The 16780-nt window shown below is 38.6% G+C and overlaps 2 protein-coding genes across 2 annotated transcripts; one reads left to right on the forward strand and one right to left on the reverse strand.

Annotated features, from left to right (window-relative positions):
• Positions 1 to 625: 625 nt before the first annotated feature.
• On the forward strand, positions 626 to 8381 carry LOC141799347 (protein-glutamine gamma-glutamyltransferase 2-like). Its single transcript, XM_074681566.1, has 15 exons — positions 626 to 759; positions 1146 to 1331; positions 1459 to 1692; positions 1924 to 2042; positions 2158 to 2286; positions 3360 to 3528; positions 3707 to 3839; positions 4181 to 4284; positions 5181 to 5269; positions 5617 to 5770; positions 5922 to 6010; positions 6712 to 6895; positions 6978 to 7138; positions 7532 to 7668; positions 7906 to 8381. The coding sequence occupies exons 1-15, from the start codon at positions 750 to 752 to the stop codon at positions 8051 to 8053; spliced, it is 2046 nt and encodes a 681-aa protein (XP_074537667.1). The 5' UTR covers positions 626 to 749; the 3' UTR covers positions 8054 to 8381.
• A 541-nt stretch (positions 8382 to 8922) lies between these two features.
• Positions 8923 to 14321, reverse strand: rprd1b (regulation of nuclear pre-mRNA domain containing 1B). Its single transcript, XM_074682479.1, has 7 exons — positions 13614 to 14321; positions 12659 to 12788; positions 12152 to 12285; positions 11833 to 11951; positions 11476 to 11602; positions 10934 to 11109; positions 8923 to 10503 (listed from the first exon to the last, which is right to left on the reverse strand). The coding sequence occupies exons 1-7, from the start codon at positions 13762 to 13764 to the stop codon at positions 10354 to 10356; spliced, it is 987 nt and encodes a 328-aa protein (XP_074538580.1). The 5' UTR covers positions 13765 to 14321; the 3' UTR covers positions 8923 to 10353.
• Positions 14322 to 16780: the final 2459 nt, after the last annotated feature.

A 16780-nucleotide genomic window follows, 5' to 3' on the forward strand; every position in this document is an offset into this window, starting at 1 on the left:
TGGGAGAAAAAATCTCTTGTTTGTACATCCATGATAGTAAAGAGTTCTCATTCAGTGTCTTCTTGAATTTTCTGACAAAATATTGAAGTGGGGCCTCAGATCAAATTCATACAGAAGGCTTCTTTGAGCCTAATTTGTGACAAGGACCCAAAATGTGAGAAAAAAAAAATAACAAAGCGTAAAATGTGATAACTGGTCAATAATGTAACAAATGATTAAAAATATACTATGTAATTGATATTTTCAAGAACCAGAATTTTGCATTGATTGTTCATTTGACACCAGCAGCACAAGACTACCTGTGTTTTGTAGCCTATTGTAGTATGTGGATTTAAATACAGGTTAAGGAATATTCAAAAGAATAAGTGTATTGTATAAAGTTTCTGAGTGAATTTATCAGGGAGAATCCGCCATCCGTTTCTATTGACCAGATTTTCTAAGAAGCCATTACTTTTCTCAGAAAAAAAGGGTGAAGACGTGCAGTAATGCTTTGTTGTAATTACTGCGAAGAAGTCAAGGATGGCTGCGTCAGTCAAATTAAGTGAGAAAGAGGAAGAAGTTGGGTGAGCCCATTCACCCGTCCAGAGTAAAACCATTGGCCCTTGAACAGATGGGCCGTAACGATCGGGTGTCACACGCTACAAATATCTCTGAGGAGCTGCACTGAGCGGGGTTCACTCCCGGTGAGTACAAGCAAAAGTCGGAGTGTCAGTTTCCAAAAGACGTGTGAGAAGGACTTCACTGCAGACATGAGCCAAGGTAAGGAGGGAGTGAAAGCTTTTTTTCTGTTATTTTAATCCAAAAAATTGACTTTCTTAGGTGTGAAGAAGAACCAAGGATTTAGTTTCCGTCAGTTACTTTAGGGGGCTGCGTGTTTTTAAAGTATCGTATTGATGGTCCGGTGCGAAATGTGATGAACAGGAATGGTGGGTGATATAAGATAGTGACACGGTAACACTGTTTTCAAAGGGAGAAGTCTGGGTGATTTCTTCATGATTTATGATACAAACAAAGTTTGTGGGCTGCAAGTTGATCAAGTAACTAGGTCAAATTCGATAACTTTATCAACTCGTCAAATGTTTCAGCCTGTTACTGTTAGCTGTTATTGAGTTAGTGTGACAGACTGCCTCTTCTCTTTCACTCAGTGTTGGAAATCGAGCAATGTGATCTGGACATTAAGAACAACAGCAGCAGCCACCACACAGAGCTGTTTGCAGAGGAGCGTTTGATTGTCAGGAGAGGACAACCCTTCAATGTCGTATTACATCTGAAAGCTGGCAGCAAGGAGTTCAAACCGGGGGACACAAGTTTCTCACTTATTGTTGAAACTGGTAAGTTTATTCTTGGAATATCATAAGGGGTTGTGTGAATGCATGCAAAAAATGTATGAAAGAGAATTTATGTTTCTCTCATCTTGTTTAAGGTTTACAGTAATGTTCCAATCTTCTCTTTCTCCAGGCCCATTACCCAGAAAGGAATCAGACACTAAGGTGTCCTTTGGCCTAAGTGACTCCATAGTAGACAGTGAGTGGAGTGCTGCTGCCACATATGATTCCTCTGGACACAAAGTGTCTGTATCTATCTGTTCCTCATCCAACGCTCCAATAGGAGTCTATTCCCTCACTATTGACCAGGAGGGACAGAAGACCAGTTTAGGAACGTTTACCCTGCTTTTTAATGCTTGGTGTCATAGTAAGTTCATTTTCAAATTCATTTTTATGGTATATTGATCCCATTATTCATAAATGGTTGTTGTTTTAAAATAATCCACAGTGTTAAAGCAGTTAAAAAGACATGAACAAAGTCATTGTCTATCATACAACACAGTCTTATAGAATTTAAAAGTTGTCAGGAATTTTTGCTTTTATGTGTGTATTGTTGTTGAGCAAAAACAGATGGATGCTCTTGTCAATTCACTTACAGAGGATGCTGTTTACATGCGCAGCGAGACAAAGAGGAAAGAGTATGTTTTGGAACAACATGGGCAGATTTTCAGGGGAACACATAAAAGAATCAAAGGAACACCCTGGAACTTTGGACAGGTACGCAAGCGGTTCATCAGTTCTCTACATTTTACACAACAATTTTGTGATATCTAAATACTTAATTCAATATGGCTTTTCATGTCCAGTTACACGTATCCCTTTTTTATTTCAGTTTGAATCAGGGATACTTGACATTTGTCTGAAGATCTTGGACGACAACCCAGAATTTGTGTCTGATGCCGACAAGGACTGCACTGCCAGGAGAAATCCCATCTATGTGACCAGGGTGCTCAGTGCCATGGTAGATCTATGCAAAGGCTTAATGAGGAGTCGATGCCAAGTGTATTCCACCCTATAGCCATTATGTAATCCTTGCAAACAAAGTTGACAATGGCGTCCCTACAGATTCTCAAGGGGTGCACCAGAACACCCTTCAGTGTGCCTCTTTGGAGCAAAACTCTTCTGCAGGCAAACTAATGCCATTCTTCTGAAGCGTTTTGTCTTCCCTGGGCAACTTTTGTCGTACAAAGCTAAAAAAAATAATCATTGAAGTCTCAGCATGCACAGTGATTGCTCTAAGCAGGTGGCCAGTTCTAAGCACTGCTGTAAATTAAAGGCTGTCAGTGTATTTTTACTGCGACCAGCCAGCTGATACAGAAATCCAAGTTGTTTTAACTAACTATACATGAACAAATCATCTGTTTGTGACTTTGATTAACTATATTTAGGTTATGTGACAAATGATTATACGTTCATTATTGTCATGTTTAACTGTCAAGAACCCCAATCTAAAAAAGCTAGTGTCACTTATTTAAGATTACCTTGTCAGGATTTGTTGTATTTTAAGTGTATATATGCCTGTGGCTCAAGAGGTAAAGTAGTTTTTCCTTTAATCAGAGCCTTTGAAGTCTAGTTCTGCCAGTCTGCGTGTGGAAGCGTCCTTGTGTAAGATGCTAAACCCCAAAATAGCCCCTCAGAGGCACGGTAGCGTGCATGATAGAGATAATATCCCTATTGGATAGTTGGCACCTTACATAGCTGCCCCCACCATCAGTGTGTGAATGGTTGAATTCAGAAGTACAAAACACTTTGTGCCTTCTAAAAAACAGTGAAAATGTTGTCTATTTACTGTTTCACCCCTGAATCTTTAGGATAATTTAAGGATAATTTAATATCAAAGAACTTAGCTTAAAAATAATTAACAAAAACAGAAAATCCTGGAAGCATACTTTGACCTGGAAATTATGCTTTCATGAGGGAATCTGAAAAGTTAAGATAAAAATAAGCATGCTCAGAATGATAACCTTAGTTTCTGTTTTTCTTTAAAAATTACAGTCTCCCTTCTTTCTGTTATCCCCCCCTCTGTGCCTCCAGATCAACAGCAATGACGACAGTGGAGTGCTCGTTGGAGAGTGGGAGGAGTTTTCTGGTGGAGTTCACCCAGGAACATGGATTGGCAGTGGGACAATTTTGCGTAAATGGGCAGAAAGTGGTCCAGTCCGCTATGGACAGTGTTGGGTCTTTGCTGCTGTGGCATGCACAGGTTAGAGTATCATCCAAGTCAACACTTTTTCATCCTAATCTAATGGCCTCAGAGCCATCTGCATCATGTGGTGTTTTGTGTGATGTCTTTATTGCTGGTCTTTGATGACAGATGCTATCTCAAGTGTGAGCGTCAGATAGCAGGCGTGGTGATGTGTGGACTCTCTTTACTCCTCCAGTGTCCCGTGCCCTGGGAATCCCATGTCGAGTGGTTACTAACTTTGGATCAGCTCATGATTCAGACGCTAACCTGCTGATTGAAAACCTGTATGATGAAAATGGGGAAAGACTCTCGAGTGGGGATTCTGTTTGGTGAGTTATCAAGTTATTACTCATGCAGTGTACAAATGACACATACTTTCTTTGCTACCAGTATTTTTATTTTATCAATTATACATTTGCAAAGTGTAACATAAGTTTGGGTCAAGTGTTAAAGTAAAAGAGATGGTGAAATGTAAATATAAAGAAGAAAAATATGTTTTTTTTAATGTTCAAATAATTGACAAACCGGACAGTGAAAGCCACTGTATGGATAAATATCTGCTTATTAACAAAGAATAAACCTACATATATTTATACTCACCATTTTTTTACAGATTTACAAAAGCTTTTGTGGGAGACAGCGTAAAGGAAAAAGTTTCCTTTTTTTTCAGGAACTTCCATGTTTGGGTGGACAGCTGGATGACCCGTCCTGATCTAGGATCAGAGTTTGATGGGTGGCAAACAAGTGACCCAACCCCACAGGAGACAAGTGATGGTAAAATTTAATTCTAACTCATATCTTGTATCTACAAAGACTTTAAAATGTTTTGTTGTTGTTGTAAAGAAGTCTTAAATTTACAGTTTTAAACTGAATTTTGTCAAGTTGCACAGTGTGGATAAAACAATGTAAACCTAAGTGTAGTTTCATCAAAACCGAAACAAAAATTAGTCATCAAAAAAACTGCATGCCAAGTCACAGGGTTTTACCACAGTGGCATGTGTCTGTTTCTGACATTGGCCACATGTTTTGTGCAAAGCATAACGTATGGCTTGTGGTTGATAAGTTGACTTAAACTATCGCAAGACACAGCACATGAAGAAGTTGTGTAACGCACATAGAAATGTATGCTTTGCTGTGGCGCGTGCTACATAACGTACATCTCTGTTGCTCAAGGGCTGGCTCGAGTCATCTGACCAATATATATTTTCCTGTAACAATTGTTTTACTGTTTGAGTACTCCTTTTTGCAACAACATATTTGTTGCAAGAAAGTGTTTGGGGTTTTTCATTTTTAACAGGTCACCCAGCTTACCATTACCAGTTAATTGTGTGAAATGTCTCTTTATATTACTGCTTAGATAACTGGTGTTTAAAGATAGATGGACTGCATTCATAAAGCCTTTTTTCTGGCTTTTGTTTTTTGACTCAAAGTATTTTTCCTTAGTATGTCAAATTCACCAATTGACACTGTGATGGTTTAGGCCGCTAGGTTGAGCATGCATTAGTTTTAGCTGAACTCTTGGGCCAGTTTTGGGGTTGAATAGGCAGACCTGGGACTGAACCTGCAACGCTCTAGTTGAAAAACAGCTGGATCCACCACTGAACCAGAGCTGACGTGTTACAGTGTGTAACATCTGCTCAAATTCCCCTCTTTGTATGATTTTCTGTCAGGTGTTTTCTGTTGCGGACCAGCTTCTTTGAGGGCCATAAAGGAAGGAGAGCTGACCAAGAAGTATGATGCTCCATTCATTTTTGCTGAGGTAAGTTCTTTTAATATCCATTTGTAAAACAATTAAAGAAAATTTACTGATATTCTACATATCCATCCTTTGTTTGGGCTTGGAGGCACTCATTAAAGTAAGGTTTAATATGTAACCCATCAAGCACTGACTGATTTTTTTTGGGGGTGTTCTGTGTATTTCCAAGAGGTGTCGGGATGGGTGAGATAGCTGAGTGGGATATGTGTCGGGACATGTGCTCCACAGGTTCCATGAGCAGCTTTTCATATATGATTTTTTACATTAAATAGCTATTTCTTGTACTGTCTTTTTAACTCAAATTTTAACTTTTGAATTGTTTTAAATAATCTCTTCCTTCGTGGGGGTAGGTTAATGCAGATGTTGTGGACTTGGTGCGCTTGAACAGTGGAGAGTTTGTCAAGTTCAGTGGATCGACTAAGTCTGTTGGGCGCTTTATCAGCACCAAAACTGTGGGCTCGGATGACCGACGTGACATCACACACCAGTACAAGTATGCTGAAGGTACAGATATAAGACTCAGAAGCTCAATAAACACAATGACACTTTTCAATGTACACTTGAAGTCTATGTTCTAAAAGTCTTCACTTGGTTAAAGACAAACACACACACGACCAAAACTGTTAAAATTCTGTTTGATTCTCACCATCAACAGGTTCAGAGGAGGAAAGGAGGGTGTATGAAAAGGCTCAACATCACAACAAGCTGCAACAGAAAGGAGAAGAGCCAGGGCTCCACATTAAGGTGTCATAGTACATGCATTTACATCATAAAGTGCTCTAAACACAACACTTTTTTAAAACATTTTTAGATGATGTAAATGATTTATGTGACCTTTATATGGCATGATGTGGGAAGAGCAAAAAATGTAACGATGCTTAATGCAAAGTGGAAAGAATGAGGAACAACTGTCATATGTTGCAAAATACCCAGCATTGGTTGAATAGAAACCCAGAATGATACAGATACATGACGAACTGGCCTGCAAAAACTGAAGTCTTAACAAGTTTTTATGTCTTGTTTTAGGTAAATAAATCTTATCAGACTTAATATGTGGCACATTTACCCCAAAAAGTCTAGAAAAATGTTTTAATTAAATAAGAGAAAAAATAAGATGTGGCTTGCTCTAAGTGAGTAAAAAAGAATCTTTCAGTAGGGTTAGAAAAGTTTGCTTGTCAAGTTTCTTGAAATAATAATAAGAAAAAAACTTAACCAGTAGATTTGTCTTGCCTCATGTGCAGATTATCTTACTCAGTTTAAGCAACTCAGGCCTAATTATTACTGTCATTTAATTTCTTCAGTAAAGATACTTTTGTATTTGTCTGGTCAATGTGGCTTATATTGAGTATGAGAAGATTATTTTAGTCGCAGTTGGACATAAAAAGTTCTTGGGTTACAGTTTGACAAAAATCTATTGTCAACGTATCATTTCACTTGTATTTCAGATCAAACTGGCTGATAACATGATTGTGGGCTCAGACTTTGAGGTGTACGCTATCCTCACCAACAACTGCATGGGCGCTAGTACCTGCACCTTCATGTTCTTTGCCAGAACAGCGACTTACAATGGAAGACAAGGAGAGAGCTGCGGGTTTGCTTCAGACAAAGTGGAGGTACCCCCTGGTGAAGGTCAGCTCTAAACTTTCTACCAACACATATTTTTTTCCATGCTGAACCTGTTTAATAATTTAATATACATTTGGTTTTCCAGAAAGGCGTATGTCACTCAAACTGGAGTATAACAACTATGGATCAGCAATCAATTCTGACAGGTTGATCCAGCTGTCAGCCATTGCCCTGGACAGGCAGACCATAAATTTTGCTAAAGCTGAGAAAACCATTGTTCTGGATGAGCCAGAGATACACATCAAGGTACTGTAGATAGACACATGCAAAAAATGAATTTGGAGGCAGCAAAATGCTCTGAAGTGTGTAACCATTGGAAATACTGCTTTGCTTTTAAGTCCTGTCAGTGAACAGACTTCAGTATGCACATATCAGACCAGAAGTCACACTAATATATACACTAAATATGGCTTCTGTGCTGCGGGGTTGAGTTTAAGTTTCTCGCTTTTTACTTTATTTGTATGACTTGTAAAGGTTGATGTTTTTCTGCCATTACAAAGATTTTTGCATCAATGAATATCCATCAGTTAAATGAGTTCAGTCACTTTGTAGTAGGTCGGTTCAGAAGGTTCCAGTGATATTATAAACCATTTCCTGTACACCTCTCTTTCTAACTGCACTAACTCTTTCTAACTGCAGTTGGAGGGCGATGCTAAACCCAATCAGCCTATGACGGCAGAGCTCAGCTTGTTGAACCCCTTACCAGAAACCCTGCAGGACTGTAGCTTCACAGTGGAGGCGGTCGGCATCAACAGTGGTAAACCCATAACAAAGGAGTAAGTCAACACCAGATATAAAATATTTCTATGTTCCTTGTTTCCCGTTGGGACTTTTTACTTCTGTTCTGTTCTTTTATTTGCAGTTATCATCACAGCAACAGTTACAAAGCTTAAGTCCTTTTGTATAATGAATACCAGTTTTGTACCTAATACCCATAAAGATAGTGAAAAGCAGATAGCCTCCTAATTAGATGATTGTGTTTATTAATTCATATGTGTTTATGACTCATTCAGGATTGGAGCTGTGGGACCCAAACAGGAAGCCAAGGCCAGCATCGAGTTCAGTCCCACCACTGCTGGCTCCAGCACAATGCTGGTAAACTTCAACAGCAACAAACTGCAGAACATCAAGAGCTCCATCGATGTTGTGGTGACGGAGTGAGCTGTGACCTTTTTTTCAACCTTTTAACTTTCACTCCTTTTAACCCTTTAACTTTCACTTTTTAAATGCAAGGTATATGAAGTCTATTCAATTTTTAAATAGTTTATATTTTTATTGCTGAAAATTGTGCTCTTTAACTTTATTACAGTTTCTATTGGGAATACAGGAAATTGCATTTTTTTATCTGCCTGTATTTAATTCAGTACAATGCACTTCTTTACTGCTAACAGTATTTCTCTAATTACTGATCCCCTTAAATTAAACATTATGTGCATACCTTCTATGATAAACCATAGTTAAATAAGAAAAACACAATATCATCTTGTATTTCTTGAAGAGCCAACAACAGTTTAGATATTTTGGAATATGTTGAGTCCTGAGAAGATTTTTTTCAAACAAGAGAACCTCAATTTCCTAATAAAAACAAAATGCTGGAAATAAAATGTCTTTTTGTTTGTTTGCTGTTTTGGGATTGGTTTGTGTATCTTCTGTGAAGGGAAAGGCTCTCAGAAGATAATCACTGTCAAAGCTTGGACTATTTTCATTATACTCTATAGGAAGCACAGAACTCAGACTTTATCATAAAGGAGGGAGGATAGGGAGCCTACTTTTATGTTTGTCAAAGTTTTAGCATGTGACAGACTTTAAACAGAGCAATTCAAACACATGTCTGATAATTTTACGTAGGTTTCCCCTCTTTTGACCTTTCTTTCCTATCCTTCCATCATTAGAGGACTCGCAGAACTCGCTGCAACATGAAGTTTTAACTGGATTTTTGGAACAATCTTGAGTCACCATTAATGTGTTATTGTGATATAGACACAAGACAACTAAAAGACCATTTCTTTATTTTTGAAGGCTTTTCATGAGGATTTCCATAATAAATGGGCTGATGCTTGCTTACATTTGAGAGTAAGGATGAATTGAGCAGTGAAAAGAAAGTATAGGATTAAATCTATTTTCCACAATTTGTGCTAAAAATAAATGAACAAAGGGAAAAGAGCAAAGGAAAAACCATGAATCAGACCTAGTCTGTCATTCAAATAGTGAAAAGAGATTAAAAAAAAAACAGATTAGAAAGGAATCCATCATGGCCCTTGTTCTCTTACACACACGCTGCATATGAGGTTCATGACTGACATCTTTTGGTTTGAAAAACATGACCCAGGAGATTCTCAGTGCAATGCTACTTGACTATTTCTGGCCGTGGACTTGTAAGTTTTTGAGAGATAAGAATATTTCACAAGTCATATCAACCAAATACTAAGCTTCTAAATGTACATTGACTTGCAGTGCATCATGGGAACATGAATGGTGTATCTCTTTTGGATGACAAAATAAAACACACTTCAGATAAAGCTCTATACGACATGAGGCTTACTGCTCTAGTCCACAGGGGCAGCAAACATCAAAACAAAATGCAAGCTTCTTGTAGTTTCTTCAAGAGAAGGCAGTTTTATTGGATAGAGATTTTGTTCAAGAACCATTTCCAAAAAACTGCAAGGATCTATTTTATAAAACTCAAACTCCAAGTACACACTCATCATCATCATCATCATCATGAGTCATAGCGTATTTCAATCATCTGTCCAAACAATAACATGAGAAAAGTAAGCTCTTTGAATTGAAGTAGTACTCTGCAAGTAATAAAAAAATTGTGAGCTGTGACAAAAGAAGGCTTTTTTCACTTTAAACCAGGCGCTGAAGCCATCAAACAAAACCTCAGTGATCACAGTTTTATCAAACATTAGTGAAATTTACTGTAACAGTACAAACAAATTCAAACCTCATGACCATAAAAGCCCTCAAAATGAAATCCAAAAAATTAAACTAATGAATGGTAAATTCTCTACACTGAGTAATAACAATGAGAGTACTCAGCTTACCTTTGCTTTCTGAATCTAAACGTACCACACAGATATATACTTTCAATGACACGTTACTCAAAACTATCACTGACATCTGTCTAAGTTTTGTATCTTTACATCCATCTTCAGCCTTCCCTCATCAGATTTCCAGCATTAAAATAAAATAAAAGCAAATAGAAAACAAATTCTCTTCACGCTGGTGGAGTAGAATCCTCTTCAGTTGAGCAAATGCTAGAAAAATCCTGGTCAGTAGAGTCTCCTCTGCAGTGTTTTCATCACCCCAAACTTCTCCCTGAAGGTCCTCTGTCTTGTTTTTTAGAGTTGACCACGTGTCCTCTTTTCAGAAACACAGCTAAAATATTTTGTTAATCAAACATGTTGCTGTTGTTTGGTGGAGAGGGGCAATGAAAGTACTTTGTCTGGGCAGACTTCTCAGTCTGTGGAGAACAGGTCCCCAGCAGAGGGGAGAGGGGCCAGACCCCCAGTCACATTGGGCAGGAGGGAGAGGTCAGGGAGACTCTGGATGTGGGATTTCAGCTCCTTCCTCACCTGGGTCACTCTTGCTAATTTCTGTTTGTACTCCTGCAAGTGACAAGATGACAAAGAATTTGCATTAGTTGAAAAAAGATCACTCATTGACGCACTAAGCTTTCATTCTTTAGGGGTGTGTTTTTATTTTTCATTTATCCTACGTGTTTGAACCCCATATTGTGCAGTTTGTGGCTTTTAATATAAAACAGGCACAAAAATATAATTTTGCAATTGAGCTGTATCAGTACACCTTCTTTATCTTTGGCTACTTCTGAGAGTAGACAGGCCCAGTAATCTTAATTAAAATGCAAATTAAAAAATAAAGAATGTACAATAGTCAAAGTTAAACCAGAGGGGTGGCCTTTAAACTTTGATAGAAAAGACTTAAAGCAAGACAATGTGAAATATTTCATTGCCCTAAGGACATGAGTCAGCTTTAGGTTTAATGTTGGTTAGGATATTTGTGTGAACGTCTCCTTGCCTCTAGTTTTTTCTCTCTTTCCATCAGCGCCTCCCGTTGGCTGCCGATGTATTCAGTCAGCATACGAGCCAGCTGCCTGCGGTCCTCAAGCTCTGCAGCCAGTCGGCCATTGTACTCTGCCAATAGTAAACAGGCTTCATCCACCGTCTTAGATAGCTTGTCAGCTGCATCCTTGTCTGGATAAGAGCAACAGAAGTTTGGTAAGGTCAGGAGATGATATTTAATCTTTAACACTCTTTGAAAATCAATCTAAACTAATAAAATGTGCCATCTATCTCAACTGAATGTAAATAAAATTTTAGCTTAAAAGTGTATCATATGTTCTTTGTTCTGAAAACTGCATTGTTTTGTTTACTGGCCTTACCTTATTTCCTTATTCAAGTTTGAACTGTTTGTGAGCATCTGCTTTAATTCCTCCACAGATTCATCATATTGATTCTCTAACTGCATTTTTCTTTCTTTTGATGACTCCTCACCACAAATCACGGTTATTACCGATAAATCGTGTTTCCTTCAAACCAATTTAAGGACCCAGATCTTACCAGTGATTTTCTCTAGCAGGGAAACATCTTGTACTTCCTGAGGTAGGGAGGCGATCTTCTGACGAACTGCAGCATCACCTGAAGCAGCGTTCTCCAAGTCCTGCAAGGCCTTTACAAGCTCCTCAGTCTGAGAATTACAGAGGTTTTACAGGAAATAGGGGAAGAAAGTAAGCAGATTCAAAGAGGTTGGGAACAACACAGGACAAAGCCCATGTGGCAGGGAAAAAGCAGCAGGTCAATGTAAAAGATGTTGGAAAGACAGATAAAGAATGAGAGCAGGGAGAAGAGAACTTGGTGAAATAATGCTGAAATGTTTATTTGTGAGGAATGTTTTTTTTTGGAGTTCATTCATCTTACTAGCTGAGTTGCAGAGATATCTGTAGTGTGAGGTGAATTATGGCTTCTGTAATCATCATCTTCATCCTCTTCCTCTTCCTGGACCTTCTGATAGGTTCGTTTCACTGGCTTCTTCTCCTCTGGAGAGAAGACATCCCAACAGAAAACATCAACACTACAGTGGTAAACTACATCAAATTTCAACTATTATTGCACCATTGAACTTTCAAACAATACACATTTATCTCCACAACGTACTGGACGGCTTATAACAAAACTACAAGCATCTCCATCAATACAATGAAGCAAGCATTCTTGATGCAGCCTTTAGTGATCCTACCTGAAGGCCTGGGACTGTTTGAATCTTCTATGGCCAGTTTGAGCTGTTGAATGAAATCTGCACGATAGAGGCTTCTCTCCTTCCAGATGTTTAACAGCCTCTCCATTGGCTTTTTACAGCTCTCATCTGCCTCCCTGTGAGGAACAGTACAGTGCAGTAGAAAAAGAAAGAACTTGAAAAAAACATAACTTTATAACATCTGAAAACAGGTGTAAAAATAAAAATAAATAATTCTTCTAAAGATTTTTTTCATATTCCTTGAAAAGTTTCTTAACGCCCAGGTGCATTTCTGTTTGACAGACAAGGACAAACCTGTTGAAAAACATGGCTGGCATCACACTAAAGAAGAGCATTTGTTTTATTTCAAAACAACTTTTCTGCACTTGGTTTGCCACCTTGATGACATTTTCCACAGCATCACATTCTTTTATTTTACTTCATTTTAACTGGGGTTAAATAACACACACACAGGCAGTGATAGTAGACAATAATGATAACAGACATAACCTTGCAACATGGGAGTAGGCATCAACGAGGACAGACTCAAAGTCTTTGGTGAACTCTGGTCCTTTCTTCTTGCTGTTCTGGATGACATCATTGGCCAGATACAGAAAGGTCAACTTTCTGCTGACCTTAGCTGGAGGAGACAAAACCAAATTTCTATTTTTAGAATATTTTTTTGTACATTATTTGGTTTATATATTATATAATACACCACTGTGTTTTACTTCAGTAACCAATTTTACACATTTTCAAGTATGTGCTGCATAGTCAGCAGCAGTCAATGTTAAATCGCAGTTTTGAGAGAGGTAGACATACATTTTAACTTTGCATGAATCCTGGCTCAATTCAGATCCAGTTGGGTTAACAAAATTAAAAAAAAAAAAAAAATTAAAAAACAAAAACAATGTTGAAAAAGAATTAATTCAATAAGAGCAGTTTTTTTTTTTTTTTTTTTTTTTTTTTACAAATTTCTGTCTTTCAAAGTGGTAGTAATATTTAGTTGATACAGTGTTGTGGCTTCATCTTTTTGTCTTTGAGGACACTTTTAACACACTAGTATGCATGTCTTATTGTCAGTATGTCTCAAATTGTTAGGCTTTTTGTTATCTGTGGGCTTCTGACTGGTATTCAGACAAACTTGAACACAAAAAAATCCATCTTGGTACGTTGTTATAGGCCTTGAATAATAAACAATAGATATATAAAATAGTTTAGATGCTTGTCTGCAAGATGAGTTAATCTTTGTATAGATATGCCTAAAACTCACACATAAAAGGCTGTCTGAAATACCTATATAAATATAATACCAATATAGACCAGCATTACAGACACTGTGCTCTCGTTCAATTTGTTGTATTTCGTTAAAAAAAAGTACATATTATCTATGTGCATCTATAGTCACTTAAAAAGTATGTTGCTTCACTGAGATTAACACTAACAAACCAGCAACAGCGCTCACCTTTTTTCAACTCTCTGTGCCACACTTTGACGATGAGCCCCGAGTGTTTACGGTGGTGGATGATCCACAGTGACAGAGTTTGGACGCTCTGTTGCGAACTGCTCAACTCCGTCAGCTTCTTCTCCAAAGCAGACTCCGAGAAGGATGACATACCGGTGTGCGTTCGTGTTTTCCCTGTGACTCAGCTGACCCCGAACCGCTCTAAAGCGACTGAGCTCAAACCTAATCTAAAGAAACTCGCACCGTCATCAATACTGAAGTTGCATCGCTTGCTTACACCCGTGCAGCATCAAGCTGTCCCTTTCCGAAATTTCCCACTGTTAATTCTTACCTTAACCGACTGAACTAGTGAGAAAATATGTTTCTTGAACCGGAAAAGTTTGAACTCGCTGTCATCCACGATTTCTTCGCTATCTGTCGTATTTGTTTACAGCAAAGGCTAACTTTAGCAAGCCGAGCTAAGCAGCCATCTGCAGCTCACTGCAAACCTGAACCAAGCCTGTGCAACAACTAAGCAACTACGGGTTTTACAAACAAAATTCTGTAATACGCGCGTACAATATTTCTAAATTACCCAAAGAGATTATACACAACTGCTGGCGAGTAACGCTGAAACTCACTGTTGATGTTTGCCTGTTTTAACTACTCAGACTCCATCGAAAAATGGCAGCCTGCACTTTCACCTCGACGTGTGTGTCGCGTACTAATGACGCAACGAGACGCTCAATCCCCAACAAGGTTAACAAAAGAAACATTTTGAGTTTACCTTGCGAAATGTTCTTTTTTGGCTTTTTAAAGCGTGATGCTTAAATTGAAAAGGAATAGAATCATAATAATCTCTTTATCAAACTTGCAAAGTTTTACATACACAAATGTAAATTTGCTAAAGAAAAACCTTTTCCTTTATATAAGAAATTGAATTGTACTTCAAATCAATGTCTGCTGCTAAAAATAAAGGAGCTGATAAAACCATAAGACTGCCCTGGTCAGGGGACATTCGTATAATCCGTTTTTCTGTCAATACCAATGAACAGAAAAAGCGTATTGACAGAAAAACAGATTATACTAATGTCCCCTGACCAAATGTGACGTCTCTTTTATAACATATTCAAAATAAACTATGACAGATTTGCAATTGATAACGAGATTAAGTTTATTTTTGTAAAAGAAATACTCTGTCACTTGAGACAAGAAAGTAAAAGCATATGTAAAATTGTGCAAAACTTAAATATTTCTTGAAGGTAGGCGACAATTATTTCACGAACGCGTTTATGTTCGTTTCGTCACTTTCGGTGAGTGACTCACGTGACGTGGCAGAAGGTCTCACAAGTAATTTACCGGAACTGGTTTGAAGGGAAGAAATGCCACAAGAATTCGTTTCGGTACCTCAAACAAACGGAACAACAAACAAACAAAGACACAAACATTATTCTATGTAAAAAAATATTTTTTAGTTTCAGTGTTAGTCTCGCTTCTTAGTTTTAGATATTCTGGTTCACACTCCTCACCAGTAGGTGGCGGAAATGCGCCATTTAATTGTTTGCACACCACAAATGAAGCCCAAAACAGATAAAGAAGGTTTGAATTATCTGACAGGCGGAAGTCCAATTCACTTTAAGTCGGCTTCTGACACTGTGCGGCGTTTGGATTCATGTGGCAACAAGAGGTAAAGTGGATCTCACTCATTCTCCATCTGGCAAGCTTCACTCCTCTTGGTGACTGTTTGGGTTTGGAGTCTCACCTTGCATTTGTCGACAGAAACGGAGATCAAGAGCGGAGCCGCGGGAACTCATCCAGACTAAACCTGATAGCGCAACGACGGCGGCTGAGCAACCAACGCATCTAATGGTAGGAAACATTTACTTTGTTTGTGGTTTGTTGAAACGCAGTGTTTGTGGGGCCGGCTGAGCCCTGTGTTTTCCCGCGTGTTGCTGGTTGCTCCGTTGCGGCCTGAGATGGCGCAAAGGACGCTCTTCGCTTATTTGATGCAATGTGTGCGTTTTCATTTATTCATTGCTGTGGATGTTGACTTTGCTGGGATTGCTTTTGATTTTACTTTGAATGTGGATTTGTGTGTTTTCCTGCTTGTTGCTGGCTGCTGCGCTGCGTTGTTTGGAGCTGCATTTGCCGCCTTGTAGGCTGATGCGCGTTCTGCTTATTTGAAGCAGAGCCTGTTTAATGTGCGTTTCTATTTATTCATTGCTGTGGATGTTGACTTTGCTGGGATTGCTTCTGATTTTGCTTAATGTGTATTTTGTATCATTTCCTGCTTGTTGCTGGTTGCTGCAGTGCTTGTTTATAGCTGTGTTTGCGGCAGGCTGACACGCGTTCTGCTTATTTGAAGCAGTGCCTGTTTAATGTGCGTTTCTATTTATTCATTGCTGTGGATGTGATCATGCTGGGATTGCTTTTGATTTTGCTTTGAATGTGGATTTTGTGTGTTTTCCTGCTTGTTGCTGGCTGCTGCGCTGCGTTGTTTGGAGCTGCATTTGCCGCCTTGTAGGCTGATGCGCGTTCTGCTTATTTGAAGCAGTGCCTGTTTAATGTGCGTTTCTATTTATTTATTGCTGTGGATGTCGACCATGCTGGGATTGCTTCTGATTTTGCTTTGAATGTGGATTTTGTGTGTTTTCCTGCTTGTTGATGGCTGCTGCGCTGCTGCGCAGCCTTGTAGGCTGACGCGCGCTCTTCTTATTTGAAACAATGCGTGTTTAATGTACGTTTTCATTCATTCATTGCTGTGGATGTTGATTTTGATGGGATTACTTTTGATTTTGCTTTGTATATGCCTTTGCTGTAATTTTGTTGGATTTTTCTTTGATGGTCATATGTTTGTGTTTGTGTAAAATGAATAAATCAAACGCAAGGGGAAAGCTGGAAACGGGAAAAAGACTGTCATTTCTACGGGGAAACGGGTGTCATTTCTACGGGAAAACGACTGCAAAAACGATCTGGATGAAATGAAGATCAGATGTCATCTTTCAAAGGGCTTATGAAAGATGATACGAATCTTCCAGAAGTGAAATTACATTTTAATGTACAGTCAACGCCTGGGCCTGCTCTATCATATGGACAGTATGCGCCCATATGATATAGCTCTTGAGCATGCAAGGGTCCTCCGCGATGGGAGTAGCCGGAAAAAAAATGTGTGTTTTCATCCTATCAGT

Source organism: Halichoeres trimaculatus, unplaced genomic scaffold (assembly GCF_033239565.1).
Source record: "Halichoeres trimaculatus isolate MK-OKI-2021-1 unplaced genomic scaffold, fHalTri1.1 fHalTri1_scaffold_11, whole genome shotgun sequence".
Lineage (NCBI taxonomy): Eukaryota > Metazoa > Chordata > Actinopteri > Labriformes > Labridae > Halichoeres > Halichoeres trimaculatus.